The 15,441-nt window shown below is 43.8% G+C and overlaps 1 protein-coding gene across 2 annotated transcripts; it reads right to left on the bottom strand.

Moving 5' to 3' along the window:
• Positions 1-327: 327 nt before the first annotated feature.
• si:ch211-136a13.1 (HHIP-like protein 1) lies at positions 328-14,277 on the bottom strand. Of its 2 annotated transcripts, none has more exons than XM_037473131.2 (14): positions 12,994-14,277; positions 9,591-9,855; positions 8,834-9,113; positions 8,601-8,726; positions 8,137-8,280; positions 7,142-7,254; positions 6,808-6,948; positions 6,404-6,478; positions 6,183-6,309; positions 5,953-6,098; positions 5,182-5,263; positions 4,857-4,939; positions 4,302-4,778; positions 328-2,494 (listed from the first exon to the last, which is right to left on the bottom strand). In XM_037473131.2, exons 1-14 carry the CDS (start codon positions 13,279-13,281, stop codon positions 1,842-1,844), a joined length of 3,000 nt encoding a protein of 999 aa, XP_037329028.2. In that variant the 5' UTR covers positions 13,282-14,277; the 3' UTR covers positions 328-1,841. The 2 variants fall into 2 exon arrangements, with proteins under 2 accessions (XP_037329028.2, XP_037329037.2); XM_037473140.2 differs by having other exon boundaries at positions 4,467-4,778.
• Between the last annotated feature and the right edge of the window lie 1,164 nt (positions 14,278-15,441).

Genomic DNA, 15,441 nt, shown 5'->3' with positions numbered 1-15,441 from the left:
ATCTGCTCTTGTTTTGATGTTGAAATCTGTAAAAAGATATTTTTACAGATTAAATCTTTTAGTTTCCCTAAGGTAAGAAGGTGACTACGACCACCATGTTAATAGTAATAGTGCCATTTCACCGCGCTCTTGTTTCGATCAGAGTCACCCGCTAAGAAACAGTGGCCCCAGTCCACAGGGTTTCCTGAGATTTGTTAACACAATGGATGATGGAGGGAATCTGGTAACCATGGTCACCGTCTCACTCCCAGAGTCATGTGATGGGAAGAACAATTGAATGTACAGCAAGAGAGAATTGACAGAGAGTAACAAGGAGCTGAAGTTGTATTGATATCCCAGACACTCAAAAGTGCACTTAATAGTGGAAACATTTAATTATATTCATCTTAAAGAATGTCCAGCATTTACTTCTTAAAAAAAAAAATTCTATAAAAATCATAAAACACAAATGCTTGATTGAAAAAGATGTTTTAGAAAATAGAACCTCTGAAATTCTACAATAAAAAAATACAAATGTCTTCCCAGAACACACTTCATTATTGCCTCATGGTTGTCTAGAGAGTATAAAAAGACAGCAGAAAGCAACAATATGATTAAAGTTTCTCCATCACTCACTCAGTCACTCTTTGAGCATTTGAGCTTCATATATAAAAATATAAGGTATTAAAACTAAAGTGTTAATCCTATAAAACCACAAACATTTAATTATTAGGTACACTTATTACACATATGTAATGTATTGTGCTTCCTTTGCTCGAATCGTGGTGACAAACTGAAACTGTGCACTAACCATTATTTCAAATGAACTTCAACATTCGCTAAAAATAATGAAACATTTGTATTTTTCAACAGATCAAAGTCCAAGCACTACGATTAACTTTAATTAGACGATAAACACCTTCCAAAGGCATCAATAAGGTTCCCCAAAGTATAACTGTAATGAATTGTGATGGAACCAGGTTTTTTATTATAAAGTATAACTGTAATCATTTGGTGGATAAGGTGATGAGATTGTCTCGCCCAGAGTTCGTGGAAAGCCAGTTGGAAGCCTCGAGGTCGGCCTTTTTCAGACTTCCTGCTAGGGAGTGGAATCCAACATAATGGTTTATGGGTTGATTTGATCTAGTAGTATTGTGTTTTTGCCCCGTATCATAGAAAAGGCCGGTTCTGGCCACGGTGCGAGTATTACTGCATCCTCCTCGTCAAAGACTCTTGGGTAATTGGAAATGATCTCTTCTATTTTAAGACTTTTTTAAGTGGATTTCAAACTAGTTGTGGTTAAACATTGTGTTTTACAGTCACAGCCTACTTGAAACCCAGAGATGTAGTGAAGAGATCATTCACTAAACTAGCCTTATAATACGCAAGCTACTGAACATTTACACATGCTGATTGTAATTCTGCCTCAATCGCCATGTGATGTGGAGCTTTACATTTTCACTGTGATTGGTTTTAGGTTCTGTTTTTATCTTTTTCAACCATTTTCCTCCTCTGAATCACTCTGGATGTACTGTTCAGTCCCATCTTGTAGATTCTTCTCTCTCAAAACAGTGGACTGAGAAACTCTAAAGCTCAATGCTCCTCTTGAATGAGTAATAAATGCAAACACAGAATGTATTTCAAGTTGAACTATATGGCGTTATTCTTTGCATTTGACTGTGAGCCGGAAATCTAGGTAATATTAGAAAATACAATCATAGAAAAGTCAGCAAACTGACATCACCAACATTAACGAGTATTCTTTAATAACTTTTTATACCATCTTCACATTTTGCTTTCTCCATCCTGTCACTTTTTGTGTGTGTGTGTGACGTGCATCCGATCCCCCCCCCACCCCCCCGCTAAGCGCAGATCACCCCGACATCCTCCCCGTGGGAGCAGTTGTGTTTCCCCACCCGGGACCTCTTGCACTCCAGCAGCGACCTCTCGCCGCCCTCACACTGCACGTCATCCAGCAGGATCCCGACGCTGCGGTCGGCCTCGCCCAGCGCGGCCCTCTTCATCACCGCCAGCGCGCCCGCGAAGCCGAGCTGGCGGCACACCACGCCGCCGGCTTTGCTGGTGAACAGGTCGTCGCACACCGTCCCCCACTCGCCGCGGACGAATATCTCCACTCTCCCTCGATTGGAAAGGCCGTCGGCGCTCACCAGTCGCACCGAGCCGGCCCGCGGCCCTTTTTTCCCCCTCCTGTGGCCGCCGCCCCTTCCTCGAGGCCTCTTGTGTACTCGGTTGCCCTCCCCAGCGCTTTCCAGCTTCGCCCCGAGCCGCGGCCCGTCCTCCCGTGGTTTGTGGGCGGAGGTCGGGTCCGAGCCGGGGGGCTTAAGAGCCGTGGTGTGTGCAGGAGGAGGAGGAGGAGGTGGTGGCGGTGGTGGGGGGGAGGTCAGAGGTTGGGAGGTGGTCAACAAATGGGTGTGCTGAAGGGGTTTCCAGGGTCTCCCGGTTGGGAATTGAGCGATCCTAGAGGCGGCTGCAGTCATGCCGGTTGTGCGATGACCTGATGGAGAGACAGAATCACCCTCTTTATATGTACTTTAACAGTGCGCTGATGAAGATGAAGATGAAGGGTTAGTTTGGCAGCTAGCTCGAGATGCACCTATTTGTTTTCTCGGCAGGTGGTTATCAATCTTCTCATCAATGAGACTGCCCCACTCTGTCGAACATATCTCTAACTCCCCGAATTGTTATACAAAGCGATTTGACTAAAGCCAGCATTGTCCTTGGAGACAGGAAAGACATAAACACAGACACACAAGGATGAATGTCCAAACTGAAGCTGATGCAGAACCATTTATTTAAATTAAAGTACTACGCAAAACATAAATAAGCAACATTTATCCTGCTTTAGACTCTTGTACCAGCCAAAGAATATATATTTCAAGCAGGAATTAAACTTGCAACACTAGCTGATTCCCTTGTACCTGAGTTTGTCTGGTGGGAACGGCTGGTGTGGCGTTTACAGCACAGGGAGAACAAACTGACTCTCTAACGCAACGGCAGGGCGGAGATAAAACAAACATATGAGGACATGTTTTGCCACAGTGATGGAAGATCGTGTGTTAAATACAACGATTTGATATCATTCCAGTAATTAATGCAGCTTTGAAATGCAGCTAGTCTACAGCAAACCTCTCGCTGTGCGAGGAAGCTACAGAAGATGCTTTCATGAATTCCGTGTGTTTCGTGAATGTTTTAACGCTGCGCAGCAGCTGGCCTTTACCGTTAACGTCATCTTCTGAGTGCTAAATTAACTGCCGTGCTCCACCTGGTTCCATGCAAATGCAGCACTGTTCTTACCCTGATACCCTGTTTACTAATTTTTACTGTTTTCTTTAGCAGTTAATAAAGTGAATACAACTGATCTAAAGAGACAAAGACATATTTGTGTTATTCTCCCGCTGACTTTTCCAGTTAAGGTGTAAAGACTGATAAGAAGCACAAGTAAAATAATGAAATTTGGTCGAAATATTTATGATTCGGTGAATGTATCCTCGTATCTTACAAAAAGTTATTTTTTCAAAAAAATTTCATCAGCACATACAGTCAGTGCCACTGAGCCACAGTCTTTTTATTGTGGTTTTGGTCTGAATAAGTGTATTTCTTACGCGAAATTACTGTTATGTAATGTCTGAAATTGGCGTTAGTTAAGTAGGAAAGTTAAATTATATACAACTTGCAGTGCCTACTTTTGTTCTTGTAAGGACAAGCAGTGGATGAGAACAGTTTGACGGCTGCATGTTGATTTATGGAAGTAGTAAATAAAATATTTAGAAAGAAAAAACAATGTGTTAGTATTTTCTGTGGCACAAAAACAAGAACATGAAATGATTAATATACTGTGTCATTTGTCAAATAGGCCCTCCTAACGTTCAACGTGATTAATTCATGTCCTCCTTTACGACTCTCTGTTTCATCATCCCTTTTCCATTTTCTCATTGCAAGAAATTGTTCCATAATGAAACCACACAACAGTTCAATAGCCAGAAGTGAGCTGTTATAAAAACAATTTACACCCTGCATTCATTTAACCTGGAAGGAAAAAACAAAATTAGGTTTTTAATAAGCTAAAAAGGCAAATTTACAGTTAACCAAATTCGACTTAGCTGCTAAAGCATTTATATTCATATTTTTCATTCATTTATAGTTTGTAGCTGAGATGTGCAGCAACCGCTACGCCAATTTTTTTTTGAGCACATGGGTTTTCTAATTTAATTAATCATCCAAGGAAAGATAATTGCACAGCTATTTTAGCCACTAGCGTGTTAAAATGTAAAGCAAAAACTGAGCGCAAAGGAAGAAAGCACCTGGTTTGACGCTGGTTGCGTCTCCCTGCAGCGAGGTGTGCACCAGCATACTGGTGGCTTCAATGTTAGTGCTGCCGCTGGACTTAGTCATCGGGCAAACAGGGGAGCTAGTGGGTGAATAATCAGTGGAGCTGGCTCGGTAAACGGGTGCACCAGTAGGCCTACCAGTGGCTGAGGTCGTGGCGGGGGTTGTTGCCATGGTCATCTGGACGGCTGCGGGTTGTGTTGATGTTGCTGAGGTCGTTTTTGTTGAAGTTTTTCTCATTGTTGTTTTTCTCGTGGTCTGTAATGTTGTTGTTCTTGCTGTTGTTGCTACTGTATGTGGTTGTGGCATCTGTCTTACTGTTTTTCTTGTTGGCATAGGTGGTTTTATTATTATTATGGGTGATTTTCTCCTTGGTGTTGTTTTTGTTGTTGGTTTTCTTGTGGTTGTCGTGGGTACGGGTGTTGTGGTTGGTTTCTTGTTGATTACAAACTCTGCAAACAAGAACAACATTTTTTTAATCAATAAAGCTAAAAAGCCCCAAGAAAAAAAGATTCTTAATATTTTCTAACCTTCTTTGGGGTTGAAGTGAATCAGTTTTCCCTTTATCTTGACAGGCAAAGGCTTGATGCTGCATTTTCCTGGTGCTGCTCGCCTTTAAGTCAGGAGACAAAAAACAAGACAATGTCTGTATTCTATTATTTACTATTTTTAGTTCAGTAGCTTAGTTATTTTAAAGTTATCCTACTCCGTTCTATGAGACCAGCTCTTCTACCTTAGACAGGATCATTGGTAGGTATATTAGCTTATCGCTGATACATAAGTGTGCATGTACGCCTCGACACACCCCTGCAGGCGTGATGGACATTCGCTTGATGTTTTGAATTGGTTGGTTACCTGGAAGGGTCCACTATCTTATAGATGACTCCGGCCCTCGCTGTGGCACTCGGGGATCCGGTGGCTAAGAAGTACAGCTCCCCTGGAAAGATGGAGAGAGGAAAAAGGAAGTCGGAGAGTCAGGCGGACGGACACAGGAGGTGATCGAAAGACAAAGAGACAGACTCAGCAGCAAAGAAGGAGAGGGAGGTGAACCGATGGTAGACAGCAGGAAGAGAGGAAAGGGGGACAAGGGTATTTGCAAATAGTGTGGAGCATAAAAAAAAGCAAAGAGGGAGAAGATGTAAAAATAAAGGATATAGAAAGGGAAGAAAAATGGAGAAAGAGGAGATAAATCACAAAACAGACTCAAAATGTGTGTGCCGGTGAAATGGTGATGGTGTCTGTAGGGCGAAGGGATGTGGACTTTACTTGAACTGTGCAAGCACTGTACTAAATCTCCCCCGGTCACTTTCAAAGGGAGGGAAGATAACAATTCGGAGCAGCAGCGTGTGTGCAACCCTCTCCCTCAAACATCAGCAGTGTGTTTGATTCAAAGCAGATTGAAAGTCCTGCCCGAACCCTCCACTGTGTGCTTTTGGATGTAATTCAATACTGTCAACAACAATTCCAAAAGCTAAAAAAAACATAACACAAAATCCCCTTGTACCATATAATTAACTTTAGACAACTGCTTTAACATCTTAATGACCCCTTTGATGTTTAATTATGCAACCAAAGTGTAGGCTACAGTGACTGTCAGATGTTTGTTTGTTCTCATGTTGCTCTCACCGGCTTCATCCTCAGCAAAAGAGATGATGTATTTGAAGTAACTGTCAATGAGTTTGGGGAACCTGCAGGTCTGTCCTCTTCCCATGCAGATCTCGTTGTACTGCCATTCCCCCGTAGTGACGTTCTCCTTCAGAGACATCAGACGCCTGAACAGAAACAAATGGCTCTTTAACGCGAGCGGCGCCGCCAAAAAAATTGGTCTGATTGGACGGCAACGCGGCAACACGAACCCGCTCATGAAATCCCCGAAGATGTAGAGTCCATTGAGGTTGGGCATCTGACAGCCTCTGTAGATGTATCCTCCTGTCACTGATTTGCCCAGCTTGTGGGGGTAAGCAAATATGGGCAAGACGTCGTCTTCGTTTGGACAAAGACAGACAAAAACGCATCAGTTTACAAACTGCGGCTCAATTTTAGAACAACAGTAAAAAGTTAAAGGAAAGGTCCTCACCCAGCGAGGAGTTTTGACAGAGTTTGCGATCGTAGCAGCTGAAGCCTTCTTTGGCCCTCCATCCATAGTTGCCTCCTTCAAACGTGCATGGACCAAGTTAGAGCAAGTCCTCAGGGGAAGAATTATTACCGTTTTATCTAAATTGCATTGTTCTGCTATGCAATGCATTTACTCTAGAATAACTTTTAGACTGGTTATTTCGGGGCCCTTTCTACTTAACCAGACCCCAATTACCTTAACTGTTATGGAGAAGCCTGAGATTAAACTACGATTTCTGACTCGCTGTTGATCTTTTCCAAGATAAAAGTTTCACATGACATCAGAGCGAATAGAGCGTGACATTTCATGAAAGAGTGAACTATTTGAAAATCATTTTAAAAGAAACAAACCACTGATCATCCCACCTTTAACAATGAGGTCCACCTCTTCATATTTGTTCTGGCCGACGTCACCACAAAACATCCTGCCTTCGCCTCGGCCTGTGGCGGGGTCACCTCGGTCTACGGAGCACCGCCACATGTTTCGAACTCCGTAGGCGTAGATCTCTGCACAGAGAGAATAAAACCAATGTGAATTCAATCATGTTGACGTGAACAATAATACACCCTTTGTACTGCTGCACACGCTTCTGTGTTAAAATTAGAATTTTTTTTTCCATTTCATTCAGTTAAAACCTCCTCACAAACAACTGTGAGGTTTCCCTTTAATTGCTGACTTGCGGGACTTGGTGGGATTTACCCGGCCGAGCCTCCCTCTCGCTCAGGAACGGGTTGTCTGCGGGGAGGCTGTACGGGGCGCCGTCGTCGTTGTCGTCAACATCGATGCGCAGCACCTTGCCGAGGAGCGTCGACCTGTGGATCCAAAGAGCAGATGAGTGAACCCAGAAAGAGTCACGGAGGCTTTGAGGCCCCCGAAAGGACTGAGCTGCTCGTTGAGTGCTCCTTGGAGGCGGATACCAAAATAAGTTGACCTGGAACGTGAGCATGGTGTGTGTATCGCTTTTTGAGCTCGGGCTGTGCTTTTCAAACTATGTTTATACTGGTTTCTAAAAACCCTCCCTCTGCATTGAACTTAACATGTTAACATCTTTCTATTCATCTTCTCCCTTTCTCATCATAATTCCAACCAGCATCCCGGCATTAGTTAGTGTCTTTCTTTTCTCTCTTTGTGCATCCATCTGAGCTAAATCTTTATGTTTGTCCTTTCCTTTCAGCATCTTTTTCTCAATTTTTCATTTACCCTCATTCACTTTGCACCTTTCTGCTCCGTATTCGCTGGTGGCTCTCTCCCGATAGCCCTGTTCCAATCATTCATATCCCTCTCCCCCGACTTCTCTTTTTCCTACAAACACCAGTGTGTGGCGGTGCAATGTGTCGAGTAAATATTAGAGTTGGCAGGTCGATTCCCCCCTCATTCCCAGAAGAGTTGAAGTGTAGCCGCTGAGCTGTTTCTGTGGGGTTTTGTTGACAGGTGTGATAATTTAATTTGAAAATAGCTCAGGAATAGAAGGGCTTTCAAACTTGACGTCGGATTGTCGTAATTCTCTCTGAGTGATATGTTGAGGTGGTCTACTGTTCTGCTATGAATCATTCTGTGAGTATGAACTATTTCCTTTTGTCTGAAAGAAAGCTGCAAGTCTCTCAAATCATCCTTGCTTGATGTTCATTTACCTTCTCGTTGAAAATACTGACGGGACCTTAATCAAGAACCTTAATTTGTTAAATTGTTCTTACTTGTTCTGTGAGTTGCCAAACTTTCCAAATGGGTCCCCCGCTCGGCCACCATCCCCAATGAAGATGTACAAGTACCCGTCATGGCCGAACAGAAGCTGTCCTCCATTGTGATTGGACGCCGGCTCTGCAACCTCAAGAATGGTCCTAAACCACAAAGTACATAAGAACCAGATGTTCCAATGACATCTAAGTGTCCATCACCGAAGATCAGAACTACAATCAGCCCTCTGCGATCGTAAGCGCTTAACTTGCAGTTTACATACATTCATTTCCAAAATGTCCTAAGTTTGTCCTAAGCCACGAGGCCCAAAATAGATTCCCCCATAGACCTACATTGAAAAAGAGTCTTCTTCAAAAATGCACTGTTTGAGCTCTGTTTTTTAGGTAGATCAATAGTACGAATAGCCCTTATTGTAAAAGCACAAATAGCTAAATCCAGAACATCGTTAAACATCTGTCCTCACCTCTCAGACGAGTGGTCCAGTTGGTTGTCATCATGTGTTAGCAGTGTGAACTCGCTGATCCGTATCCTCTCCTCCTTCTTGACAGACACAGAGTAGTACACGTAGGCTTTTCTCACCGCGGCGATCCTATGCACAGAAAAGAGGCAGAACAATACTTCACGAGGGACATTTTCCATTGAGAACCATGCATAGAATTATTTGCAATGCCTCCACATCTTCATGCACGTGTGAACCTCGGGTGCAGGGCTATGCAGAGGAACCCCCTCTCGTCTCCGGCCCACGGCGACGTGAGGACGGCCCGGGTGAGGTTGAGGAACGGGCGGTCGATCCGTGAGCCGTTGGCCAGGTAGACCCACACGTAGCCCAGCTGCTCCGCCACAAAGAAGCGATGCGTGCCGTCGTTTGCGTGGATCATGGCCACCGGGTTACGGAGCCCGTTGGCCACCTCCTGCAAGCACAGCTCCAGGCACCCTTTGGGATCCTCACTCACCAAGCCCAGGTTGGCATTCAGTGCTGGGGACAGAGAAGAGGAAATGAGAAAGGAAGACTTCAGTTTACTTATTGGACTAATGGACAATGATCAGCATACAAAAAGGGAATGGGTTGAGGAGTTTGAGTGTGTCTGAGAATCAGTTTGTACGGTTCCTTTTCTCTAGGTAACATATTTTCTCCACCTTTCAATTGGTCCAAATCAAATGTTTTAACTCTGCGTCATTGCTGTTCTTTTAACATATGTTTTAAAAAACATACTATTTGTATATACAGCCAACCACATGTTTAGACTGGCAGGGAGGGGCAACGTTTGCACATAAATCATAATTATACTGTCTTGTTGGTGCAGGTTGAGGTTCTTGCCATCGAGCATTGCGGGCTGTGACAACGTGCTTGCTCCTGTCGGCTGTCTACGCAAGCATTCAAATAAGTTCATCTCAATGGGTGTCCTTTACAGCTGCTGAGCGGAAACATCTGCCCGACATATACAAGCCGTACCTGCATTTGTCAACACGTTAGGATAGCAGTACTGTTTGTCCTTCAGCTCCAGAAAATTGCAGAACATGGCACGATCTTCTTCTATGGCTGCAGTGAGGTTCGCGAACTGCTCCGGACTCCCCGAGTCCTCCAAGAGGAGGCTGAGCGTGTAGCGACACTGCTGCCAGTATTCGGAGCAGTAATCACCGCACAGTCCGGGCACCGTGCGCATGGGTGTGTTTGCGTCTTCGGCATCGTACAGGTGGGCAGCGTACGGAGAACACTCCTGCAAAAGGGAATAAGGATGTACTGAAAAAACAACTGAAAATGAGGAAAATCTTTTTTGGATCTCCTTCAGCGTTTGTCCTCACTGAGCCTCCTTTAGGCCGACGTGTTAATCTCAGAGGTAAAGTTAAAGGACATGTATGGATTCTTATTCCACCACAGCTCCTCACCGCCCTATAACTGGTCACATGTGAGTTATATACAGGCCGTCCGAGGCGGCAGCCTGGTATAAATGGATCCTAGGAAGGTCCAGTCAGTTATTAAGTCACAACCACACCGTCCACACCCAGGATGGTGAAGCTGCAGGAAACAGGGAGGCACAACAACCAAATCCTCATGTGCTTGGCTGGCGCCCTCTCACTTGGTGCCACATCCCTCTAAACGGATCATCCCCAGGAAATGAGAACCGAGTCGCAAACAGCAACAAAGCCCAAAAACACAGACACGAGCGACCAACTGACCAGATGGTCGACTGATCCTAAACTTTCGATTAAGTGCATAATCTGGCATCTTTGTTTCTTTGTTCCACTGGGCCCGAGTCGGCAGTTTTCACGAACGGACATTTCTGCTGATGTTCAAAACTGCTTCGTAAGTGGTGGATTTAGTCTCCAGAACACTTTTAAGATACTGTCACTGTAGACAAAAGTTGTAGTTGCTTCTACCTGGATCTTCTGTTATGAATCATTTAAATGTTTATGTCTTTGCGCTTGTCAAGCTCATAAATCGCAATATGACTCATTATCAAATATTAATATAACTGAGAGAAGGAAAAGGAGGAAAGCTGTATGTATGATGTATGATTGTGCTTTGAGTTTGTGTGAGACGTAGCTTTGTTTGTATGTGTTACGTAAAATATGTCATGTAACGTGTCATTTATGGAACATTTGAGTCCAAAACATATCTGATTGTATTTATGTTTAGAGATAAAAGGTGCAGTGCATAGTACTTTTATTTGTCCCTGGTCTATGTCTAGCTTGGCAGACGGCGTCCCTCCTGTTTGACCCACTGAAGTTGAAAACCAGCCATTGTTCATTGTTCATCTTGACTCACGTTATCACAGGTAGGATGAATGCATGTAAGCACTAACAGCTGTTCCCTGACAATGCAAAAACGTCTAACCCCTAATTTATAATTATGCACACAGTTCAGAATAAACTAAAATTCAGCAGAAAATATTTTTTAAGACTCTGCCTCCCTGAGTCCATGAAAGGCCCACATGGGGATGTTTTATTACGTTTAAGAGGGAGAGGAGGCAGATGTGTACTCAGGGATGGACCCCAAGATTAGGTGGTGGAGAGGGAAATCTGAGATGAATAGAAAATTTAAAAACTTTCCCATTAAACTCGGAATGACCCAAGTGCAGCCGGTCTCCGGATGTGAACGCTCAGATACCTCGATTGTTGTCATTGCCGAGAAGGCAAGGTACACACTGTCTTGATCTATCTTCACTGCTTTTATCTCTGCCTCACTTTTTGGCTTCCCTCTCTCTGCCCCTCTCGTGCAGGAACTGGATATGTCCTGGACCCCTGGCCAGAGGAGGAAATGGTAATTTGTTTGGTCAGTTAAGCTGACAGTTTAGGCATGATGATCTCTAGTAAGTCATTTTCTATGCTTCTCTCTCTCTCTCTCTCTCTCTCTCTCTCTCTCTCTCTGTCTCTCTCTTCCAGAGTGGTGGGGTTCTGCAGGATCCACCCAACACAAAGAGAATATTAAAAACAAATCTAAATACTTAAATATAAATGATCATAGTTCAAAGAAACATAAGCTACACATCTCAGTGCTATGGTGCCCTTTCTTTGTGTTTATAAGTCGTTTAATATGGAAAAAGTTGACCGGATACTCAAATGCTTGGGATCGCTTTTGAGATAATTGCAATAATTCAAGCTCTGGGTCTAATGTTGTAGGAAACGCCTTCCATGCCTCTCATAGCGGCTTTGTTCAGGACTCTGAGGCTCTGACTCAAACTCAACTGTGGGAAGTGGTTCGTGAGCTGCACCGCTGCTGTTGTTACACACAGTCAGCATCGCTTGGCTATAATTATCACAATGATGGAACTCTATATTTCAGGAGTGTATTTTCTTTCTCAACATCACCTATGACGTGAAAGTGACATGAAGATGGAGGTTGAGTGATGAGTGTAAAAGGAATCGCGAGTACTGTAAATGTAAGAAGTGTTTGTGTTGAGTTGTGGGAGGAAAATGTAATTTTGTTAACGGGTTATTCAATCAAGATTGACTTTCCATAGAATAAAAAAATAGAAAAAGAGTTAATTGAGATTCCAGATCTGTCTATTCACGTAGTTAAAGGCATAATACACAATAACAACACATCATTTGTGGGATTTACAAGAAGTAAGTGTGTGTTAAATTGTGCTGTCACTGTCTGGAGTTCAGCTAGCGTGTGTGTAGATTGTGTAGTTTGTGGGTTTACTGCATACATCGACCCACATGACAGATTTCAAGCCAGTGAGTTCTTCCAGGTCGCTGTTTGACAAGTGTGACATTTTGAGTGTGACATTTTCTTATCAGATATCTGGCAGTGTGTTTTGACTCAGCAAAATAAAAAGGAAACGCGTGCAGATTAACAAAAGTTAAGAATGCGGTTGAGTCGCTTTATGCAGGAGCGAGTGCTGGTTTACAGATGTCAACCTCTGCATGTGGTCATTAAAGCACATACGTTGGTGCATCATTGAGATCAGCTTTCGTACTGACAAACCACACCTCAGGTTCCTTTGGAGGCTGTTTTCAGATGGGCTTTGTGTATTTTCTTCCTGCTGAAATGCAAATGGAAAACATTTTAACCCGAAAAAACAAATAAAATAAAAAAACAGCTTAAAATATGCAGTTTCGAGAGTTGGGACTAGAAACATCCAGAGTCCATAATAGAGTCATATTTAGATCCACATGATGTGGGATTGTGTATTCACTGTGGAAGATGTTAATGTGGACTTCACTGTGCAAATGACTTTAGAAACAGGTGTATCTTTCCAACACAGACATGATTTGACTCACATTCTCACATGCAATTAAAAACTATAAACTATTCGCTCCCTTCAATTTGTCGATTCCCAGGGAGAGGATCGCGTGGATGCATGTTCCCATACAATCATTATTTTGAAATAATTGAACGTATCCCTTACCTGGCAGAGGATGCTGCGTATGTACCGGGCGCAGGTCATATAACCTGAATGGTCAAAGTGGTCCATGATGGCGTAGAACTTGACCGATATCTCCTCATCCTTTTCCAGATCACAGCATCCGAACTTGGAGTATTCCTTACAGAAAGCCAGCGGCTTGCGGGGCTCAAACGGCGGCTTGTAGTCCAAACACTGGGGGTGACAGCACCCCCGCCAGGCCTGCAGGAGCAGCAGCAGGACGAGGAGGTGAAGCGCAAGGACGCGCTGAAGATAACGGGTCAGTAGGGTCATGATGCGAATGAGCTGTCTGTCAATCGGCTCAAAGCAGCCTGGGTGTGATATTTCACCGTGTTGTGTGAGAAGAGGAATTCAAATGGGACATCTCTCACAACATCTGCCCAACAACGATAGCTTTTTGGAGAGTTTAGAGTCTCGGTTGTCCTTCAGTAGATGTCCGGCACGTTCTCTGCAGTCTTAGGCAACCGTGTGTGTGTGCATGTGTGTGTAGGAGAATGAATGTGTATCAAACACACTGACACCTGCCAGCAAGTTGGCAAAGCACTCAAAACCTAGACATCGTATTATTTTGGCAGGCTGCCCCTGTGATGTGTGCAAATGAGGTTTTGTGAGATCGAGCAGGTCCAGTGAATTCTTTTGGTTGGCGATTGGATCTGCAGTGCAGCTCTCTCCGGGTGGTGTGTGGAGGCTGGCAGAACCAATGACCCGAAGCCCCGATGACGTGGAGAGACTCGGCCCTTGTTACTGTAGTAGTATCGGCAAAAGCATCTGTGCATCACAACGGGGTTTCTTGAAAAAGTGTCCACGTCTTCCGGTGACTGAAACAAACGTCCATCCCATTTACAAAAAGTTATTTAATGGATGCTTAGAAATCCTCAAAGCAAATCAGCAGCGAGGAAAGTCTCCCCTTCAGCCCGGCGTTTCTGCAAAAATATTTACTTCCAGCTTGAAGTCACTTGTGGAATCTGGCTGTGTTTGCTCTGGACATGTGCGCACTGGCTGCAGCAGACGGGAGTCGCATACATAGGGACAGCAGGACGGAGTGGGAGAGAAGGCTTCTTTCATTCAGACACAGAGCCACGCTGCAGGATTTAACTTAGATCCCTCCCTCCTCGCTTCTTTCCTCCTCCTCTTCCTCCTCCTCCTCCTCTCTTGCTTTGCTCTTTCACTCTCCTACACGTGCATTCCTTCCCATAGCATGTGGTCTATATTGCACTGAAGTTGCAACTTTCCACCTCTCCTCTCTCCAGGCTCTGCCCCTTCAGCATTCCCAGACCTCCTCTCTGTCTCTACTGTTTCCAGACAGACTCACTGTTCTGTTTGTGTGTGCGTGTGTGTGTGTGTGTGTGTGTGTGTGTGTGTGTGTGTGTGTGTGTGTGTGTGTGTGTGTGTGTGTGTGTGTGTGACTCAGGACGTGTGCTGCCAGCAGAGACCAATGGATTCTCCAGGCACAAATCCAAATCCTATGAACAAAGCCAGGCAAAATGTACTAGTACTAGAGGCTAACTTCCTGCTAAACCAGGACACTCAAATACAAAATGTAGAGTTCAAACACATGTCCTCTTACCCAAATGTGGATATTGTCATTTCCTTTATTCCCAATATAATCTTTAAATCTTTAGTAACACTGGCATCAATTTTAAAAATAGTTTTGTAGGTTTTCATAAATAGAATTGTGATGTGCATGTTTTTTTGGAGCATTAAAGTAACATGACTGCATTTTAACCACCTTAAAAAAGGGGCAGAAAGGCCGAATAAATACAATTGTGGCCATCAAAATGGCCATTTAGTACTGCTGCTTATCTGATGTGGGGTTTATTTGATAATTTGTGGGCTTGTTTAATGTGGAAACATCTTATTGGAAACTACACAGAATCTGCTTGTGAATTACATTTTCTTTCACATCCTCTTAAAAAACGATATCCAACTGAACCACATCTTTTTTGAAAATGTTAACGAAATGTGACATTCTATCAAGCAAATTGTAGACCAAAGGATGAGCAGTGTGTACATACTTGTGTTTGGTTTGTGCAATGTGTGTGTGTGTTTGTGTGTGTGTGTGTGTGTGTGTGTGTGTGTGTGTGTGTGTGTGTGTGTGTGTGTGTGTGTGTGTGTGTGCATAGACACACACACTGCTACCATCTGTGCCTCATTATTGCTCGGCCACCTTTCAGATCAGAGAGTGACTCCCGTCTGGCTGCCTTCTCTCAGATCTCTATCCGATGGGCCTCTGTCACGTTGTGTAACTTCAGGGTTCATGAGAAGTCTAATAGATTTATATGACCAAGTGCTGATGAGTTAACACTTTTTGATCTGATTATGGCATCCGATGAGGATGAAAGACAACAAACCGGGTTTTTTGGTGCCTGTTTATTAAGTTCAAAATGTTTAAGTCAATCACACATTGTTTCTCAGACGACATCGTTCTTAACC

Source organism: Pungitius pungitius, chromosome 3 (assembly GCF_949316345.1).
Source record: "Pungitius pungitius chromosome 3, fPunPun2.1, whole genome shotgun sequence".
NCBI lineage: Eukaryota > Metazoa > Chordata > Actinopteri > Perciformes > Gasterosteidae > Pungitius > Pungitius pungitius.
Note: the sequence above shows the minus strand (reverse complement) of the source record. Positions and strands in the feature narration are given on the sequence as shown.

What these genes read in the sequence shown, in the direction of transcription:
- si:ch211-136a13.1 (XM_037473131.2), bottom strand. Translation starts at nt 13,281, where the DNA reads ATGACCCTACTGACCCGTTATCTTCAGCGCGTCCTTGCGCTTCACCTC. An exon ending in TACGCAGCATCCTCTGCCAG is followed by an intron (nt 9,856 to 12,993) that starts GTAAGGGATACG and finishes TCCCTTTTGCAG; the next exon opens with GAGTGTTCTCCGTACGCTGC. An exon ending in CGCAACCAGCGTCAAACCAG is followed by an intron (nt 2,495 to 4,301) that starts GTGCTTTCTTCC and finishes TCTCTCCATCAG; the next exon opens with GTCATCGCACAACCGGCATG.